The sequence below is a fragment of the Microcebus murinus genome, chromosome 6, assembly GCF_040939455.1.
Source record: "Microcebus murinus isolate Inina chromosome 6, M.murinus_Inina_mat1.0, whole genome shotgun sequence".
NCBI classification, from domain to species: Eukaryota; Metazoa; Chordata; class Mammalia; order Primates; family Cheirogaleidae; genus Microcebus; species Microcebus murinus.
In genome coordinates this window covers 100152734-100168867 of record NC_134109.1, presented here as the reverse complement: position 1 = coordinate 100168867, position 16134 = coordinate 100152734, and the positions used below count along the sequence as shown (strand labels likewise).

Here is a 16134-nt window from a genome sequence, read left to right as displayed (position 1 = left end):
AGGGGTCTCATTCTTGCTCAGGCTGGTTTCGAACTCCTAACCTTGAGCGATCTCCTGCCTCAGCTTCCCAGAGTGCTAGGGTTACAGGTGTCAGCCACCATGCCCAGCCCAGGTTAGGCTTTGATCTCACTTTTTCATTAATTTGCAATTGGAATGTCAGATATTGGTGCAAACACTGTTGTTAACCCAACATAAGGGGAAATTTGCTAGGGGTTTCTTAGAAGAATTTTTATCTTTGACCACCACCAACAAAACAAAACAAAGCCCCCATACACCCTTAAAGAGAAAGACTTTTGCTTTTGCCCTATCAATTCTCTTTTGGACATTGGTGTGGGAAGGGATACCTGATGCTGAAGCTTGTGACCAAGAGGCAGCACGCATGAGGACTTAAGCCACGATCTCTTTAGAGTTTCCTATACAATTGCCATATGATCCAGCAGTCCTACATCTGTAAACAATTTTATCTTAAATTATACAGAACAGAGAGCTGCAGAAGCCTGGCAATCTCTGTCTTTATTATCAACAAAGACCCAGCTTGAAATTTAAATATTTATGTGCCTCATTTTTGACAAAGCCAATATATGAGAATCTGAAAGTATTAACTGTATATAAGAGTTTAAAGGAGATAGGACAAGATCCCTAACTTCAAAGGCTTATAATCAAATTGGATATTAGAGTATGTATAATCTGGTACATGATAAGTGGTGAATGAGTGGTATAGATAGTGGTACTCTAAGTATTAATGACAAATTAGTTATAAAATATTTCTCAAAGGAGTTAAGATATGAGTCAGGCCTTAAATGCAGACAGAATAGTTAAGAGGCAATTCTAGGTAAAACACTAAGACATGCATGCTCCCTGTGTTTATGTAGTGGCTTTCTAATACATGGATTTAAATAGGGATTGGATATTGATGGGCCTCAAAAGACAAATAAAAGAGTTTGTTATTGGGAACCCAAAAATAGTTTTGAGCAGGGGATGCTGATAAATAGGATTTTAAAAAATTATTCAGTTATTTTGATTCCTTAAATGATAGATCGGGCATGGTGGCTGAGCTTGTCTGTTATCCCAGTTTTTCTGGAGGCTAGGGTAGGAGGATTGCTTGAGACCAGCGTGGGCCACATAGTGAGATTCCATCTCTAAAAAAAAAAGATAGCAGGGCCTGGTCATCCTAGCTACTTGGGATGCTGACACAGGAGGATCACTTGAGCCCAAAGAGCTTGAGGCTGCAGCGAGCTATAATTGTACCTAATTGCATTCCAGCCTGGACGACAAAGCAAGACCCTGTCTCTAAAAATAAAAATTAAAAAAAAAAATCAAAAAACGAGGAATGCCATATGAAGTAGTATTGAATATTATTCATCTTTCATAATTATAGATTAGATTGTGCTAATGTCCCATGCATAGATGAGAAAATTGACACCTTAAATACGAGTTTTTGCCGTGTTTTGGGAGGTATAGTGATTCTTCAGTTCCACAAGCAGGTGTTATAAACATGCTTTTCCCAGCTGAATGAGATTTTTGGCTTTCTGCAAGGTTTTATTTTTTTAATTTTAATTTAATTTTTTAGAGACAGGGTCTTACTATTATTGATATGTTCCCCAGGTTAGAGTGCAGTGTGATCATAGCACACTACAGCCTCAAACTCATGGTCTCAAGTGATTCTCCTGCCTCAGCCTCCCAAGTAACTGGAATACAGGCATGTGCCACTGTACCTGATTTTTACAGGTTTTTAACCTTGCAAATATTGTATGTTCTGAAACATATGTGCAAATATACATGGATAATGAGGGCTGTATGTGATTATCTTCATCATGTTACATGAGCCTAAGTGCAATGGAAAAAGTAATGAAAAACATTATAAAAATAATAACATTCATCTATTGGAAAAAACAGAGTGAACACAAATGAAAAATATAAAGATAAATAGACAAGGTAATATAGTTTCCAAATCTTATAAATGAGTGTAATCATACTAGTGATAATTTATGAAAATTTGGGAGTCAGCAGAATACTTATAAGTTGACTGGATGGACTAAGAGACATCCTGCTTCTGTTCTCAAAACTATTTATTAATATAATATAAGGCAAGAAAGTATAGCTGACAGTCTCTCACAAATAGATATACTCCTAATAATTAAGATATTTATTTTCACTTTCTAATATTGTTTGAGGGATTTGGCTAAAAGACAAAGATAATTAGAGGATATTGGATACAGTTGGAAATAAGAGAAAGAAAGAATGACAAGTATGAATTTGTAATGGTGTTCATATAGGAAATTCAGTAATTGCTGACCTCGTCTCATCACCCTCATGATTCCTCCTTTATAAAATATGCATTATAAATGTAAAGGTCTTGTTTCCTGAATTCAGAGAAATGTATATTATTGATTAGCATTATGGAAGCCGAATGTCATCATGTAGCTTCAATAATGCAAAAAAGCAAATAGAGGCCGGGCGCTGTGGCTCACGCCTGTAATCCTAGCTCTTGGGAGGCCGAGGCGGGCGGATTGCTCAAGGTCAGGAGTTCAAAACCAGCCTGAGCAAGAGCGAGACCCCGTCTCTACTATAAATAGAAAAAAATTAATTGGCCAACTGATATATATATAAAAAATTAGCCAGGCATGGTGGCGCATGCCTGTAGTCCCAGCTACTCGGGAGGCTGAGGCAGGAGGATCGCTTGAGCCCAGGAGTTTGAGGTTGCTGTGAGCTAGGCTGACGCCACGGCACTCACTCTAGCCTGGACAACAAAGTGAGACTCTGTCTCAAAAAAAAAAAAAAAAAAAAAAGCAAATAGAAAAGTTAAAAATAAGCAGTTTATTTTAATGACTGTTACTATAATGGAACAGGTAGATTATATTTTTAGATTATGTGCTCACTGTACATTCAGCTCACAGCTTTGTACCTGTTACTGTAGTAGGGAATTAAATGTGTTCCCAGGAAGCTTACAGTCTAGACATTTTTGCTCTAGTATATGATTGGAGATAATAACCAAGCAGTTGTTTTAATTCTCGTCCCTTAAAGTTTTAAGGAAAATACTTATGAAAGTGAAACATAAGTATGTGTTTAGTGTATGACTGGTGATAACAGTATTTTTTAATGAAGGATATTCACATGGATAATCAGACGTAAACTTTTGTGTTGAGCTCAGTACTTAATTGGGAAATGGGAGAATTCTGTTAGGGATGAGTGTTATTTTTAAGATTTTTTTGTTTCTTTCTGCTTTGTTTTCACTTTCAAAGGATTTCCTTCTGACACTCTTTTTGCCTACTCAGTCCACAGCAAAAACTAGATTAAAAGTTGAGCTTTTCAAAGTTTAAGTCTAGGACTATTATTACTAGTATGATGTTAAAAATTCCCACAGAAGCCTGTGTTGATCAGTAACTTTGTATTACATGATTGCTGTCCCTGTTTGGTAAATGATGGTAATGGAGGAGAGGGGCAGTGAATAGTCTTGTTTCTAATACATTCTGGCCAAATTAAAAGGAAGAGCTTTTAATTAAATTGTCCTCAGTTTCTTTAACTTGGTTTTAACAAACCAGCATATCTTTCTGTTAACCAGTGATGAAGAAACCACCAAATAGCTTGCTTTTTGGTCATATGCATGTTAGTTACTAGAAGAAAGCATTTTATATTAAAGGCTGTGCATTCCCTTAGTTTCCATGATCTGCAGCCCACTGAGCTTATGTTACCACATGAATAACTAATCCAGATGGCTAAATTGTTGGAGAATAGAAAACCAAAACCCATTTCAGGAAGCTATCCACTTTGCTCCTCTTTGGATAGGATCCATTCTAATTAGTAGTGACTTTCTCAATTTGTTTTAAAATTTAATTTTTAATTGCATGTTTTCTTTATTTTTACCTAGGTTACAAAATGTCCTCCTATGCTTGAGACCTACAGACTACGTGTCCTACAGGAACTAATCAATGGTTTTTCATCTCCTGGAGATATATTAGAAACATAAATATGATGCCAAAAGAACTCCTTACCTTTCCCTGACTAGGATTTATTTGGACATACTTTTGTATTGAAGAGAAGTGTACACACCGAGGCTGCTTGCTATCCAGAGACTCTGTCGTGTAGGATCATGGACCATCCTAGTAGGGAAAAGGATGAAAGACAACGGACAACTAAACCCATGGCACAAAGGAGTGCACATTGCTCCCGACCTTCTGGCTCTTCAACATCTTCTGGGGTTCTTATGGTGGGACCCAACTTCAGGGTTGGCAAGAAGATAGGGTGTGGGAACTTCGGAGAGCTCAGATTAGGTAAGAACTTGGTTATGTCAGTGGCTTCCACTAAAAACAACAATAAGCTTTGGAGTGTTTCAAGATAAGCAATTTATAGTTTTAGAGGAAATTTCTCTTAAGTAGGACTTGTTAGTTAAAAGAAAGAATTCTTGAAGGGGGCTACAGTCATTATCAATTATAATTGTTATCCAGGGTTCTTTATATGTTAGAGGTTTTTACATTTTCCACCAATTCTAAGATTTTATATGTAGGTGGATCTGCATACAGATATCAGTAAAGTGCAGGTTTTGATTTAGTAGGTAGAGCCTTAAATTATGCATTTTTTATAAACTCCCAGGTGATATAGATGCTGTTAGTCTTTGAACCACACTTTAGGAAGGGAGTAAAGCCTTGCTTTAATTCAGACTCTGCCCCTAAAAACAGAGGAGTAAATCCTTGCTCAGTAATACCCAGACTTAGTGTATAAGGATATACACTATATGTTCAGAGAAGTTTTCTAACAGATGCCTGGAGTTCCCAACATTAGAATCGAGTTAGAACTCCAAGGAGAAATTATGCAATTTTATTTCACAACCAAGGAATGGGATTTTCTGTTTCAAGTGTGAATTTATGAGTCAGATGTTGAATAATGACAAAATCAACTAGTTTGAACATGTGAGATTGAAAAGAAAGTGCACTGGATATTCATACACATTTTAATGGACCTCTTTTGGTGAATGGGAAAGAGAAAACAAAATGCCTTATAAATGTATGAAGATGGAGATCAGCTTGAGATTTTGGAAAGGTCTCCTTTTAGGCTAAAGTACTTCTTTGTAGCTGTTGAGACTGGAATATTATGAAGCTTCATTGCAAGAAACCTTTGGCCCTTGGGGGAAGTGGGGAGGGGTAGCGTAAGATGATTATTGTTTGTTACCTCTGCTACTTTTGATGGTCCTGCAAAAAGAAGATGGAAAAAATCTTACTTTTGATTTCCCATAAAGAGCTTTGGAGAAAACATCACTAGCCTGAGATGAGAACAGAATTGAATTTAAGGATGCTGAGAATGAATTTATTTTTACCAATAGAAGTCTGGGAACCTGGAATTTAAAGACCTGACTAGGATAATGAAAGGGTCTTTATTTAGAGTTGTGTTCATGTTCAGGTTAGCAAAGCCAGCAGATGCTACTGAGAACAGGAGTAAGATGTGTAATTTCAAACTGCTTGACTTCTTAGCAATTACAGAGTTGCTTTAGCAACTAGTTTTGTGAACATTCCTTTATGTAATAAATTGACTTTGTTTTAACATCACAGTACTACTTGCATTAAACAGATTATGACATAACATCTACAAGATTATTGTTGAGAGGGAGTTTCTAATGCATATAAATCTATGAATTCTCAAAACATCAAAAAATTGTTTAATTTTTGTACAGATGAAAGCAACTTTGGTCAGTGAAAACTGGAAATCTATTTAATCACTTAAGTCTAGATTTGTATTATAAATTTACATGAGATTGGAAAAATCCATTCAGTTAAAAGGATAAATTTGTAGCACATATGTATTTTCAGAGTAGTAGAGTACTGTGTTTTATTTCCTCTAATGAATCTGGGATAATTTTGATATTTCTCATTTTGCCTTGCTTGTAGTCAGTAGAAAAAACTTGTCTTTCTTTTCAGGTGGTTTTATTCTGTGTTTATCAGGTTTTCATCTGTAATATGGGACCATATTATTGCATCATTTTATCTAGAAGTAATTTTTTTTTTTAATCAGCAGAAACCAGTAAAGGTACTTTCTGGAATCATTTGATATCTTCCTAACAATAGAGTGGGCTGTATGCCCCATTCCATTATTCTTTTGCTCTGGTATTACTAAGTAGAAGATTGTATAGACAATAGAAGACATAAACTAGGAAATTCTAAACTCAAGGCAGGTGCTAGTAGGCCTCCATCATGGCTACAACCTACAAGGCCCTGCTTCTCCAAACGAATTTCCTTTTCTAGCCACATTGTTTCTTCTGTCCTTCAAACAGCCAAGTGCATTTCTGTTTCAAAGCTTTACACTTAAAGTTCTTTCTGCTTGCAAAACTCTGTTACAGAACTCTTTCCCTAAAATTTGCACATAGCTGGCAGTTTCTCATCCTTCATGCTTACCTTCTCAGGGAAACCTATATAACTTCTTCCCCACCCCCATTTAAAGTAGCACAGTTCTCCTTTAGCACATTTTGTCTTATCAGACTACTTTATTAATTGCATTGATCACTATCTGAAATGACCTTGTGTATTTGTTTACTTGGTAGTTTGCCTCTCTTGAATATAAGCTCTTTGGAGGGCAGGGATTCTCTCTGTATTGTTTACTGTTATGTATGAGATGAATGGATACCTAGATGAATAGGAAGAGGGGAAAAAACCCCGAAAGCACAGGCTGTTTTGGGCTCCAGGTTTATGGGGGTAGTGGGGTGATAGTGGTAGGTAGTGGCCTCAGTATTTAGGTAAACCTAAGGATTCCAGACAGAGAGCCAAAAAAAAAAAAATAGCATACTGATCAGTGCATTTTGGTTCTCTGCAAATGTTTCTACCCTGTCATGTATTTAAGAACCATTTCCTGAATATTTACTATGATGCTAAACTTTGGAAAGGATACAAATTAACAAGATATAGTTTCAGTCCCTCAGAATGCTAGAGTCTAGTGGTTGGGAGAAGGAGAAAAACAAATTGCAATACAAAGTGACAAGTATTATAATAGATTTTATAGAAGCTACATTGGGAGAGAAGGTTAATGAAGATTTCAGAGAGGAGATATCATTTGATAATAGGACAGGATTTTTGCCTGTAGTCACAAGGAAGAAGGTCTCTCCAGCTACAGAATACATAAGCACTAAATGTTGTGAAAGTAGCCAGCATGTTATCAGAGCAGCAGCTAACAGTTATACATGACTGGGTCCCATAGGATGTGAAGTGAAAGAAAAGTAACAGATGAGGCTGTTAGGTAAGTTGGGACTGATTTTGAAGTGTTTGAGTGGTATTAAAGCATTTGGACTTTATCCTGTAGGCATTAGGTAGAATCATTAAGCATTTTACAACAGATGAGTGACATGATCTACTTTGTATTCTAGAAAGAGAATTCAGGCAGTTATAAGATTTGATCATATAGTACAGAAATTGACATCATTAGATTTTGCTCTAATTATGGTAGTTATCACATTGTACTTTCTTCCTCCATCTCTGTACCCCAAGATATGATTGAGAGAGGTAGTATTTTGCTTTATTTTTCCTCACATCACTAACTTCTTTCACTGTGTATGGTATATAATGAGTACTCAAGAAATATCTGTAGACTGAATAGTCCAGGTCAGAAATAGCAGAGCTTAGGACTTAGCTCTGAAAATGCCAGTGAGATGGAGAGAGGAAGGGGCCAATTAGAAAGAAATTTTAGAAGTAGACTTAGGCAGAATTTAGTCACTAGCTGTTTGAGGGGAAGGAATTAAGGATGACTAAATTTGCTAGCTTAGGAAGGCCATGTGAATGAGGAAACCTTTAATGGAGATAGGAAATATGGGACTGGGGTGGGTGATTGGGAAGGCATATAAGATAGAGTTTGTAAATATTTGACTTTGAGGAGTATGTGACATATGCAGAAATGTATATCTGAGACTTAGAAAGTTCAAGCTTGAGATAGGGATTAAGAAATCATCACCACGTAGGTGTTAATGACCACACAAAGGGTGAAGACATGTTGCTTTGTGGAGCTTTTATGACTAGGAAAAAGAGGATTCTGGAAGAGGAAGAATTTGAAAAATAGAGAGGTTAAGCACAAGAGGGCTAATTAGTCCCATTGATCTTTCACTTATGTTTATATATTTCTGAGATGTTTCTCTCTCCCTGCCCCCCATTTTTAAATGAACACATGTATTTTGTAATCAGAAAAAAAATCAATAAAGAGCAAATTTTTCCATTAAAAAAAAATTTTAAGAAAAGAACATGCTTATTGCCAAAATTTTTTTTTTTTGAGACAGAGTCTCTGTTGCCTGAGCTAGAGTGCTGTGGCATCAGCCTAGCTCACAGCAATTTCACACTCCTGGCCTCAAGCAGTCCTTACTCATCCTCCCAAGTAGCTGGGTCTACAGGCACGCACCACCATGGCCAGCAGATTTTTTCTGTATATTTTTAGTTGGCCAATTAATTTGTTTCTATTTGTAGTAGAGATGGGATCTCGCTCTTGCTCAGGCTGGTTTCGAACTTCTGACCTTGAGCGGTCCCCCCCCCCCCCCCCCCCCGCCTCGACCTTCCAGAGTGCTAGGATTACAGGTGTGAGCCACTGCGCCCAGCCACCAAAAATTTTTTAAAAATTCTATTTTATAAGTGTCTCCAGAGATAACCAGTAATGATAGTTTAATTTTGCAAAATTTGAAAATGTCTATCAGAGGCGAGGCACAGTAGCTCACACTTGTAATCCTAGTACTTTGGGAGGTTGAGGCGGGAGGATCACTTGAGGCCAGGAGTTCAAGATCATCCTCAGCAACATAGCAAGATCCCGTTTCTACAAAAGATAGAAAACGTAGCCAAGCATGGTGGTACACACCTATAGTCCCAGCTACTGGGGGAGCTGAGACAGGAGGATCACTTGAGCCTAGTAGTTTGAGGTTGTAGTGAGCTATGATGATGCTCCACTGTACTTTATCTTGGGCTGCAGAACAAGACCCAGTCTCAAAAAAAAAAAAAAAATCCCTAGAAAAATAGATGGCTTTTAAAAAAATGTATATCAGGGCATATTTTAGACATGCAATCAAATTGTGCGATAAGCCTGCTTTTATCACTTAATAGAGCATGAACATCCTATTATTTCAACGTAAATATAGATCACTCTTTTTTTTAAAGACGGAGTCTCACTGTGTTGCCCAGGCTAGAGTGAGTGCCGTGGCATCAGCCTAGCTCACAGCAACCGCAATCTCCTTGGGCTCAAGTCATCCTAACTGACTCAGCCTCCCGAGTAGCTGGGTCTACAGGTATGTGCCACCATGCCCGGCTAATTTTTTGTGTATATTTTTAGTTGGTCAATTAATTTCTTTCTATTTTTAGTAGAGATGAGTCTCACTCTTGCTCAGGCTGGTTTCGAACTCCTGACTTTGAGCGATCCTCCTGCCTTGGCTTCCCAGAGTGCTAGGATTATAGGCATGAGCCACTGCGCCTGGCCCTAGATCACTCATTTTTAATATCTATCTTAATAATTTAGCCAATCTCAATAAACATAAATTTTCTATTTTTTAATATTATAATTGATACTGTTAATATACTGAACATCCTTGTATTAATAGTTCAAACTGTGCTGATTCTTTTCTTTTCTTTTTTTTTTTTTTGAGACGGAGTCTCACTCTGTCTGCTGCCCTGGCTGAAGTGCCATGGCATCAGCCTAGCTCACAGCAACCTCAAACTCCTGGGCTCAAACGATCCTTCTGCCTCAGCCTACCGACTTCAGGCATGCACCACAATGTCCAGCTAATTTTTTCTATATATTTTTTAGTTGGCCAATTAATTTCTTTCTATTTTTAGTAGAGACGAGGTCTCACTCTTGCTCAGGCTGGTTTTGAACTCCTGACCTTGAGCAATCCGCCCACCTCGGCCTCCCAGAATGCTAGGATTACAGGCGTGAGCCACCGCGCCCAGCTGTGCTTATTATTTTCTTAGGCTAACTTCTGGAAGTGTGTGTTCTGGATATGTACATTTGCAATTTTGTTACATATTGTCAGTTTGCTCTCCATAAAGATGTTTTAGTGTGTGTGTGATTATTTCCTAACTGCTTCAAAACCCTGAACATTATCAAGAATCTTTCCATTGATGCCAATCTGATAGGGGAAAATAATATTTAAATGTGTATGTGTTCATGGGTAAAGTTAAACATCTTTATACATACACATTTATATTTCTTCTTTTAAGTGTTGCTTCTTCATGTCCTTTGCTCATTTTCAACGGAAAGATTATGTCTGTGGAGTCTTATTTGTATATATTGCTACATTCTTAGAAAGGGGAATTTTGAAGCTTTAAGAGAGACGGGAAAACGGATGGTGATCATGTAGGTAGGAGGACACAATGTGGTGGAAACAGATTTTGCAGATTGATATTTATTAATTGAAAAACATGGGGAAGACTTTTTTTCTTTTTTAGAGTTTTGAGCCTTATACTGAATCAGGTCTGAAAGAATCATCTAAACATAAAGATATGAATAATTCTTCTCCTTTAGAATTAAGAAAATGTATATATATCCCTAATCTACAAATAATTGCTTGTTTCTTTTTTTTTTAAGAGATGAGGGCTTGCTGTGTTGCCCACGCTGGAGTGCAGTGGCACAATCGTAGCTCACTGCATCCTCGAACTCCTGGGCTCAAGCCACCTTCCCACTTCACCCTCTGAGTAGTTGGGACTACCAGTGCACATCACTATGCCCTGCTGATAATTTTTGTTTTTTTTTTTTTAAAGATAGGGTCCACAGCTGGTCTCAAACTCCTAGCCTCAAGTAATCCTCCTGCCTCAGCTTCTGGAGTAGCTGGGACTGCAAGCGAGAGCCATTGTGGCTGGCTTACTTGTGTTTTTCTTCATAGTTGCAAGAATAAATAGATAGGTGGTATTTCTTTCATATCCAGGTAGGGATGTACCTGTGTTTATGGGAGACCCTTTAGAGAGGCGAGCATATAATTTTAAAAGTCTTCATATTATCCTTGTGAAGTAAGATAGGATTTGGGGATGTTTTTACCTGCATTTAAGAAAATAGAGGCACAAAGAGTTGACCTCTTCGGTCTTTTCCCTCTTTTGTATCTGATGAAATATGCAAAAGTACGTTAGCACAAAAGGATGCTTCTGACAAAGGTAAAGTGGCTAAGGGTAGCAGCTTGTCCTATGACACACTCCTCCATGACTTCTAAAATAAGACATTTAATTTCTATGACTAAAGTAGGGTGTATAAGACAGCCTCTTTGCATATTGTTCTTTCCTTAGCTGAATTACTGAACTATCACTCATGGAGTTAAATTGGAATTTGTAACTTCAGCTTTTACTAGCTGGTTCTGTTTTTGGCAGTTGTGATCATTAACAATTTACAGTTGGCTATTATTTAAAGCAATTGGTTTCATATTGTATCCCACAAAGTCCAGGGAATGGGAAAGGAGAAGTGACCAGGATGGATTCTCTATGTTATCTATTTTATATAGAGAGTTTTCAGTAACATTTTGTTTGAAAGTTGTGGTGCTGCTGCTTTAAAAATTTTTGAAAATCATTTATCTGAAAGAATGCAAGCTTAAGATGAAACATGAGTTTTTTTTTTTTTTTTTTTTTGCGACAGAGTCTCACTTTGTTGTCCAGGCTAGAGTGAGTGCCGTGGCATCAGCCTAACTCACAGCAACCTCAAACTCCTGGGCTTGAGTGATCCTTCTGCCTCAGCCTCCCGAGTAGCTGGGACTACAGGCATGCGCCACCATGCCCGGCTAATTTTTTATATATATATCAGTTGGCCAATTAATTTCTTTCTATTTATAGTAGAGACGGGGTCTCGCTCTTGCTCAGGCTGGTTTTGAACTCCTGACCTTGAGCAATCCGCCCGCCTCGGCCTCCCAAGAGCTAGGATTACAGGCGTGAGCCACAGTGCCCGGCCGAAACATGAGTTTTAAAGTTGTTTCTGCTCTAGTTGAAAATGAAGACATTATAAAATCAAATGTTACCTTTTAATTAATAGTTTCTTAGGAAATGTTAACATTTTAAACAAATGAAACTATATTAGCCGAAAACCCAGCCAACCAACTAAACATTGATATAATGTGCATTTGCAACATTGCTCAAGTTTTTCTAGAAAATTGCAAATTTTTAGGTTCTGTGGATGAATCAAACAAGTTTTAGAAGTCATGTCATTACTCTTCCCAAGTGGTTAAAAGTAGGAGTACTGAAGTCAATTGCCTTTCTGAGTTTCATTTTCATCCTCTGTAAAAGGTGGATAATAATATCTACCTTACATATTTGTTGTGAAGATCTAATTCAGATAATGTACATAACCATTCATGCCAGTGCTTGATACATGTGAGCACTTGATTTGTATGTATACTACAAAATGTTTTTTAGTAATTTATTTTAATTTTTCTTAAGTTTGTATGAAGAAAATTTTTAGTCGTAAAGAGAAGTAAAAAGAATATTCATAGGGCTGGGCGCGGTGGCTCGTATCTGTAATTCTAGCACTCTGGGAGGCTGAGGCAGGAGGATTGTTTGAGATCAAGAGTTCGAGACCAAGGCCCGGCGTGGTGGCTCATGCCTGTAATCCTAGCACTCTGGGAGGCCAAGGCAGGAGGATTGCTCAAGGTCAGGAGTTCAGAACCAGCCTGAGCAAGAGCGAGACCCCATCTCTGCTAAATATAGAAAGAAATTAATTGGCCAACTAAAAATATATAGAAAAAATAGCCGGGTATGGTGGTAAGTGCCTGTAGACCCAGCTACTTGGGAAGCTGAAGGAGAAGAATCTCTTGAGCCTAGGAGTTTGAGGTTCCTGGGAGCTAGGCTGACACCACGGCACTCTAGCCCAGGCAACAGAGTGAGACTCTGTCTAAAAAAAAAAGAGTTCAAGACCAAATGTGAGCAAGACTGAGACCCTGTCACTACTAAAAATGGAAAAAATTATCCTGGTGTCATGGCACCCCTGTATTCCCAGCTACTAAGGACGTTAAGGCAGGAGGATTGCCTGAGCCTAAGAGGTTGAGGTTGCAGTTGCAGTTAGCTTTGATGATGCTACTACATTCTAGCTGGGGCAACAAAATGAGACTGTCTCAAAAAAAAAAAATCCATAATATACTGTCATCTAGATTTACCAATTGTTAATATTTTATCTTGTGTGCCTTATCTCTTTTTAGATATGAATGTCTATACATATGTGTGTATTAGTTTGTATTTTTGAACCATTTAAAAGTAAGTTGTAAGCCGGGCGCGGTAGCTCATGCCTGTAATCCTAGCTCTCTGGGAGGCCGAGGCAGGCGTTTTGCTCGAGGTCAGGAGTTCGAAACGACCCTGAGCAAGAGTGAGATCCCGTCTTTACTATAAATTGAAAGAAATTAATTGGCCAACTAATATATATAGAAAAAGTAAGCCGGGCATGGTGGCGCATGCCTGTAGTCCCAGCTACTTAGGAGGCTGAGACAGCAGGATCGCTTGAGCCCAGGAGTTTGAGGTTGCTGTGAGCTAGGCAGACACCACGGCGCTCACTCTAGCCTGGGCAACAAAGTGAGACTCTGTCTCAAAAAAAAAAAAAAAAAGTAAGTTGTAGACGTGACAAAATACATTTTTTCCCCTCTGAATAAGGAATATTTGACCAGGTACGGTAGCTCATGCGTTTAATCCTAGCACTGTGGGAGGCTGAGGCTGTAGGATCGCTTGAGATCAGGAGTTTGAGACTAGCCTGAGCAAGAACAAGACCCTGTCTCTAGTAAAATTAGAAAAAATTAGCTGGGTGGGGTGGCGCATGTCTGTAGTCACAGATACTCAGGAGGTTGAGGCAGGAGGATCCCTTCAGCCCAGGAGTTTGAGGTTGCTATGAGCTGCTAGGCTGATGTCATGGCACTCTAGGGTGGGCAACAAAGTGGGACTCAGTGTCAGGAAAAAGAATAAAAGGATGTTTATTTTTATATGTCCACTTTACAGGCATCACAGATTATATCATTTGTTTTGGTTCCACTATATGTTGTGGAGGAATTCAATTTAAATTGTTACTTCAGACAAAATGCATTTTAATTTTCTTGGAAGAATATCAAATGTATATCAAATTCTTGTTCCTAGTGATATTGCAGTTTAAATTTCTTTTGGAATTGCACCCTGTTAGTTTTAACTTAAACAGAATTTGGTGAGGTTAAACAGCTTTAACACATCTTGAGGGAAGAATTCTGTCAATAGCATAATCCATCAAAAAATGTAGGAGTGAAGAGTCTTAACTACATTCATTGACACAGTCTGGGTCATGTTAATATGGTAATTTTGTATTCATTCATTCGTTCATAGTCTCACTCTGTTGCCCAGGCTACAGTGAGTGCCATGGTGTCAGCCTAGCTCACAGCAACCTCAATCTCCTAGGCTCAAGCGATCCTCCTGCCTCAGCCTCCCGAGTAACTGGGACTACAGGCAAGCGCCACCATGCCTGGCTAATTTTTTGTATATATATTTTTAGTTGGTCAATTAATTTATTTTCTATTTTTAGTAGAGAAGGGGTCTTGCTCATGCTGGTTTCGAACTCCTGAGCTTGAGCCATCCGCCCGCCTCGGCCTCCCAGAGTGCTAGGATTACAGGTGTAAGCCACCACGCCCAGCCAATATGGTAATTTTAGAAGTGTCACAGACTTACAGGATTGTATGTTGACATCTTGACTCAGGAGGATCAAAAGAATTGAATGATAAAAATTCCAGTTTTATTAAACCTTAAAGGATCCTCCTGTCTCAGCCTCCTGAGTAGCTAGAACTGCAGGCATGTGCCACCATGCCCAGCTAATTTTTCTTATTTTTTGTGGATGCGGTCTTGCTTTGTTGCTCAGGCTCAAGGTTTAATGTTATCTTAAATAAGCAGTGAATTGACAAAAGTCCTGATCATGGTTCACAAACCCTACTATATAGTGTTGGATCTGACAACTTGATTAGGAGCAGTTAGTATGAAAAAGATGACTGTGAGTTTAGTATGAGACAAGAATGTGCCCTGGCTTCCAAAAAACTCCTGGTAACTTTGACTGACTGAATAGATATATGAAGTCCAAGTCCAGATCAACAAAAGTAGTAGTTATTTAAGATTTATTTATTTTTTTGAGACAGAGTCTTGCTCTGTTGTCCAGGCTAGAGTGCCGTGGCATCAGCCTAGCTCACAGCAACCTCAAACTCCTGGGCTCAAGTGATCCTCCTGCCTCAGCTTCCCGAGTAGCTGGGACTACAGGCATGTGCCACCATGCCTGGCTGATATTTTTTTTCTTTCTAATTTTAGTTGCCTAGCTAATTTCTTTCCTTCCCCTCCCCTCCCCTCCTCTCCCCTCCCCTCCTCTCCCCTCCCCTCCCCTCCCCTCCCCTCCCCTCCCCTCCCCTCCCCTCCCCTCCCTTCCCCTCCCCTCTTTCTTCCTTCTTTCCCTTCCTTCCTTCCCTTCCTTTCTTCCCTTTCTTTCTTTAGTAAAGACAGGGTCTGGCTCTTGCTCAGGCTGGTCTCGAACTCTTGACCTCAAGCAGTTCTCCCACCTGGGCCTCCTGGAGTGCTAGGATTACAGGTATGAGCCTCCGTGACCAGCCCATAAGTTTTAGACCTATACGGAACTTTGGCATTGTCTAGTGTAACCATCTTCATTTTTAAGATGAGAGAAATTCAAAATTAAATGACTTGGTCAAGGGAAACCAACTAGCTTGCTACAGAATTGCAGCTGGAGCCCAGATGCAAGATATCCCAAACAAATATTTCTGTTATATACCATATATAGTCTAACCACTTATTGGTTGGTTAAGTGTGTAATTGAAATATCAAGTGTCAGATAGAAATGGTTTAAAAGCACATTAAAGTAAATATCTAATTCCAAAGATGATTGCCATTGTCATTTAATTGAATTACCTATTACGAGGAAAAGAAATACAAAATATAAAATGATAGCTGATAATCTTTTCTTTAATGCTGTTTAGTTTCTATGGTGGACCATCCCCAACATTACTCTTCAGAGATTTTCCAGGGAGTGAGGAAGAAAAACATTGGTAAATTAATTATTGCAAAGTTTAATACTATAACAAAGTAAATTTAGAAGGAAACCAAAGTGTAGAATATTACAAACACTGTATCTCAGTCAAATAAAAGGTTAGGGTTAGATTTCCATAATTACCTAACCATTTATTCATTTAACAAATTATATTGAGCATTTGGGTTTTTTTGG

At 38.5% G+C, this 16134-nt stretch overlaps 1 protein-coding gene across 9 annotated transcripts in view; it reads left to right on the top strand.

Annotated features, from left to right (window-relative positions):
• Positions 1-16134, top strand: part of CSNK1G1 (casein kinase 1 gamma 1) — a 181141-nt gene that overhangs the window by 50652 nt on the left and 114355 nt on the right. For all 9 annotated transcript variants that reach the window (XM_020286025.2, XM_020286024.2, XM_012758590.2 and 6 more), the window contains one exon: positions 3869-4271. In XM_020286025.2, coding sequence (XP_020141614.1) covers positions 4091-4271 — 181 coding nt within the window. In that variant the 5' untranslated portion in view covers positions 3869-4090. The remainder of the gene's footprint in view (positions 1-3868; positions 4272-16134) is intronic.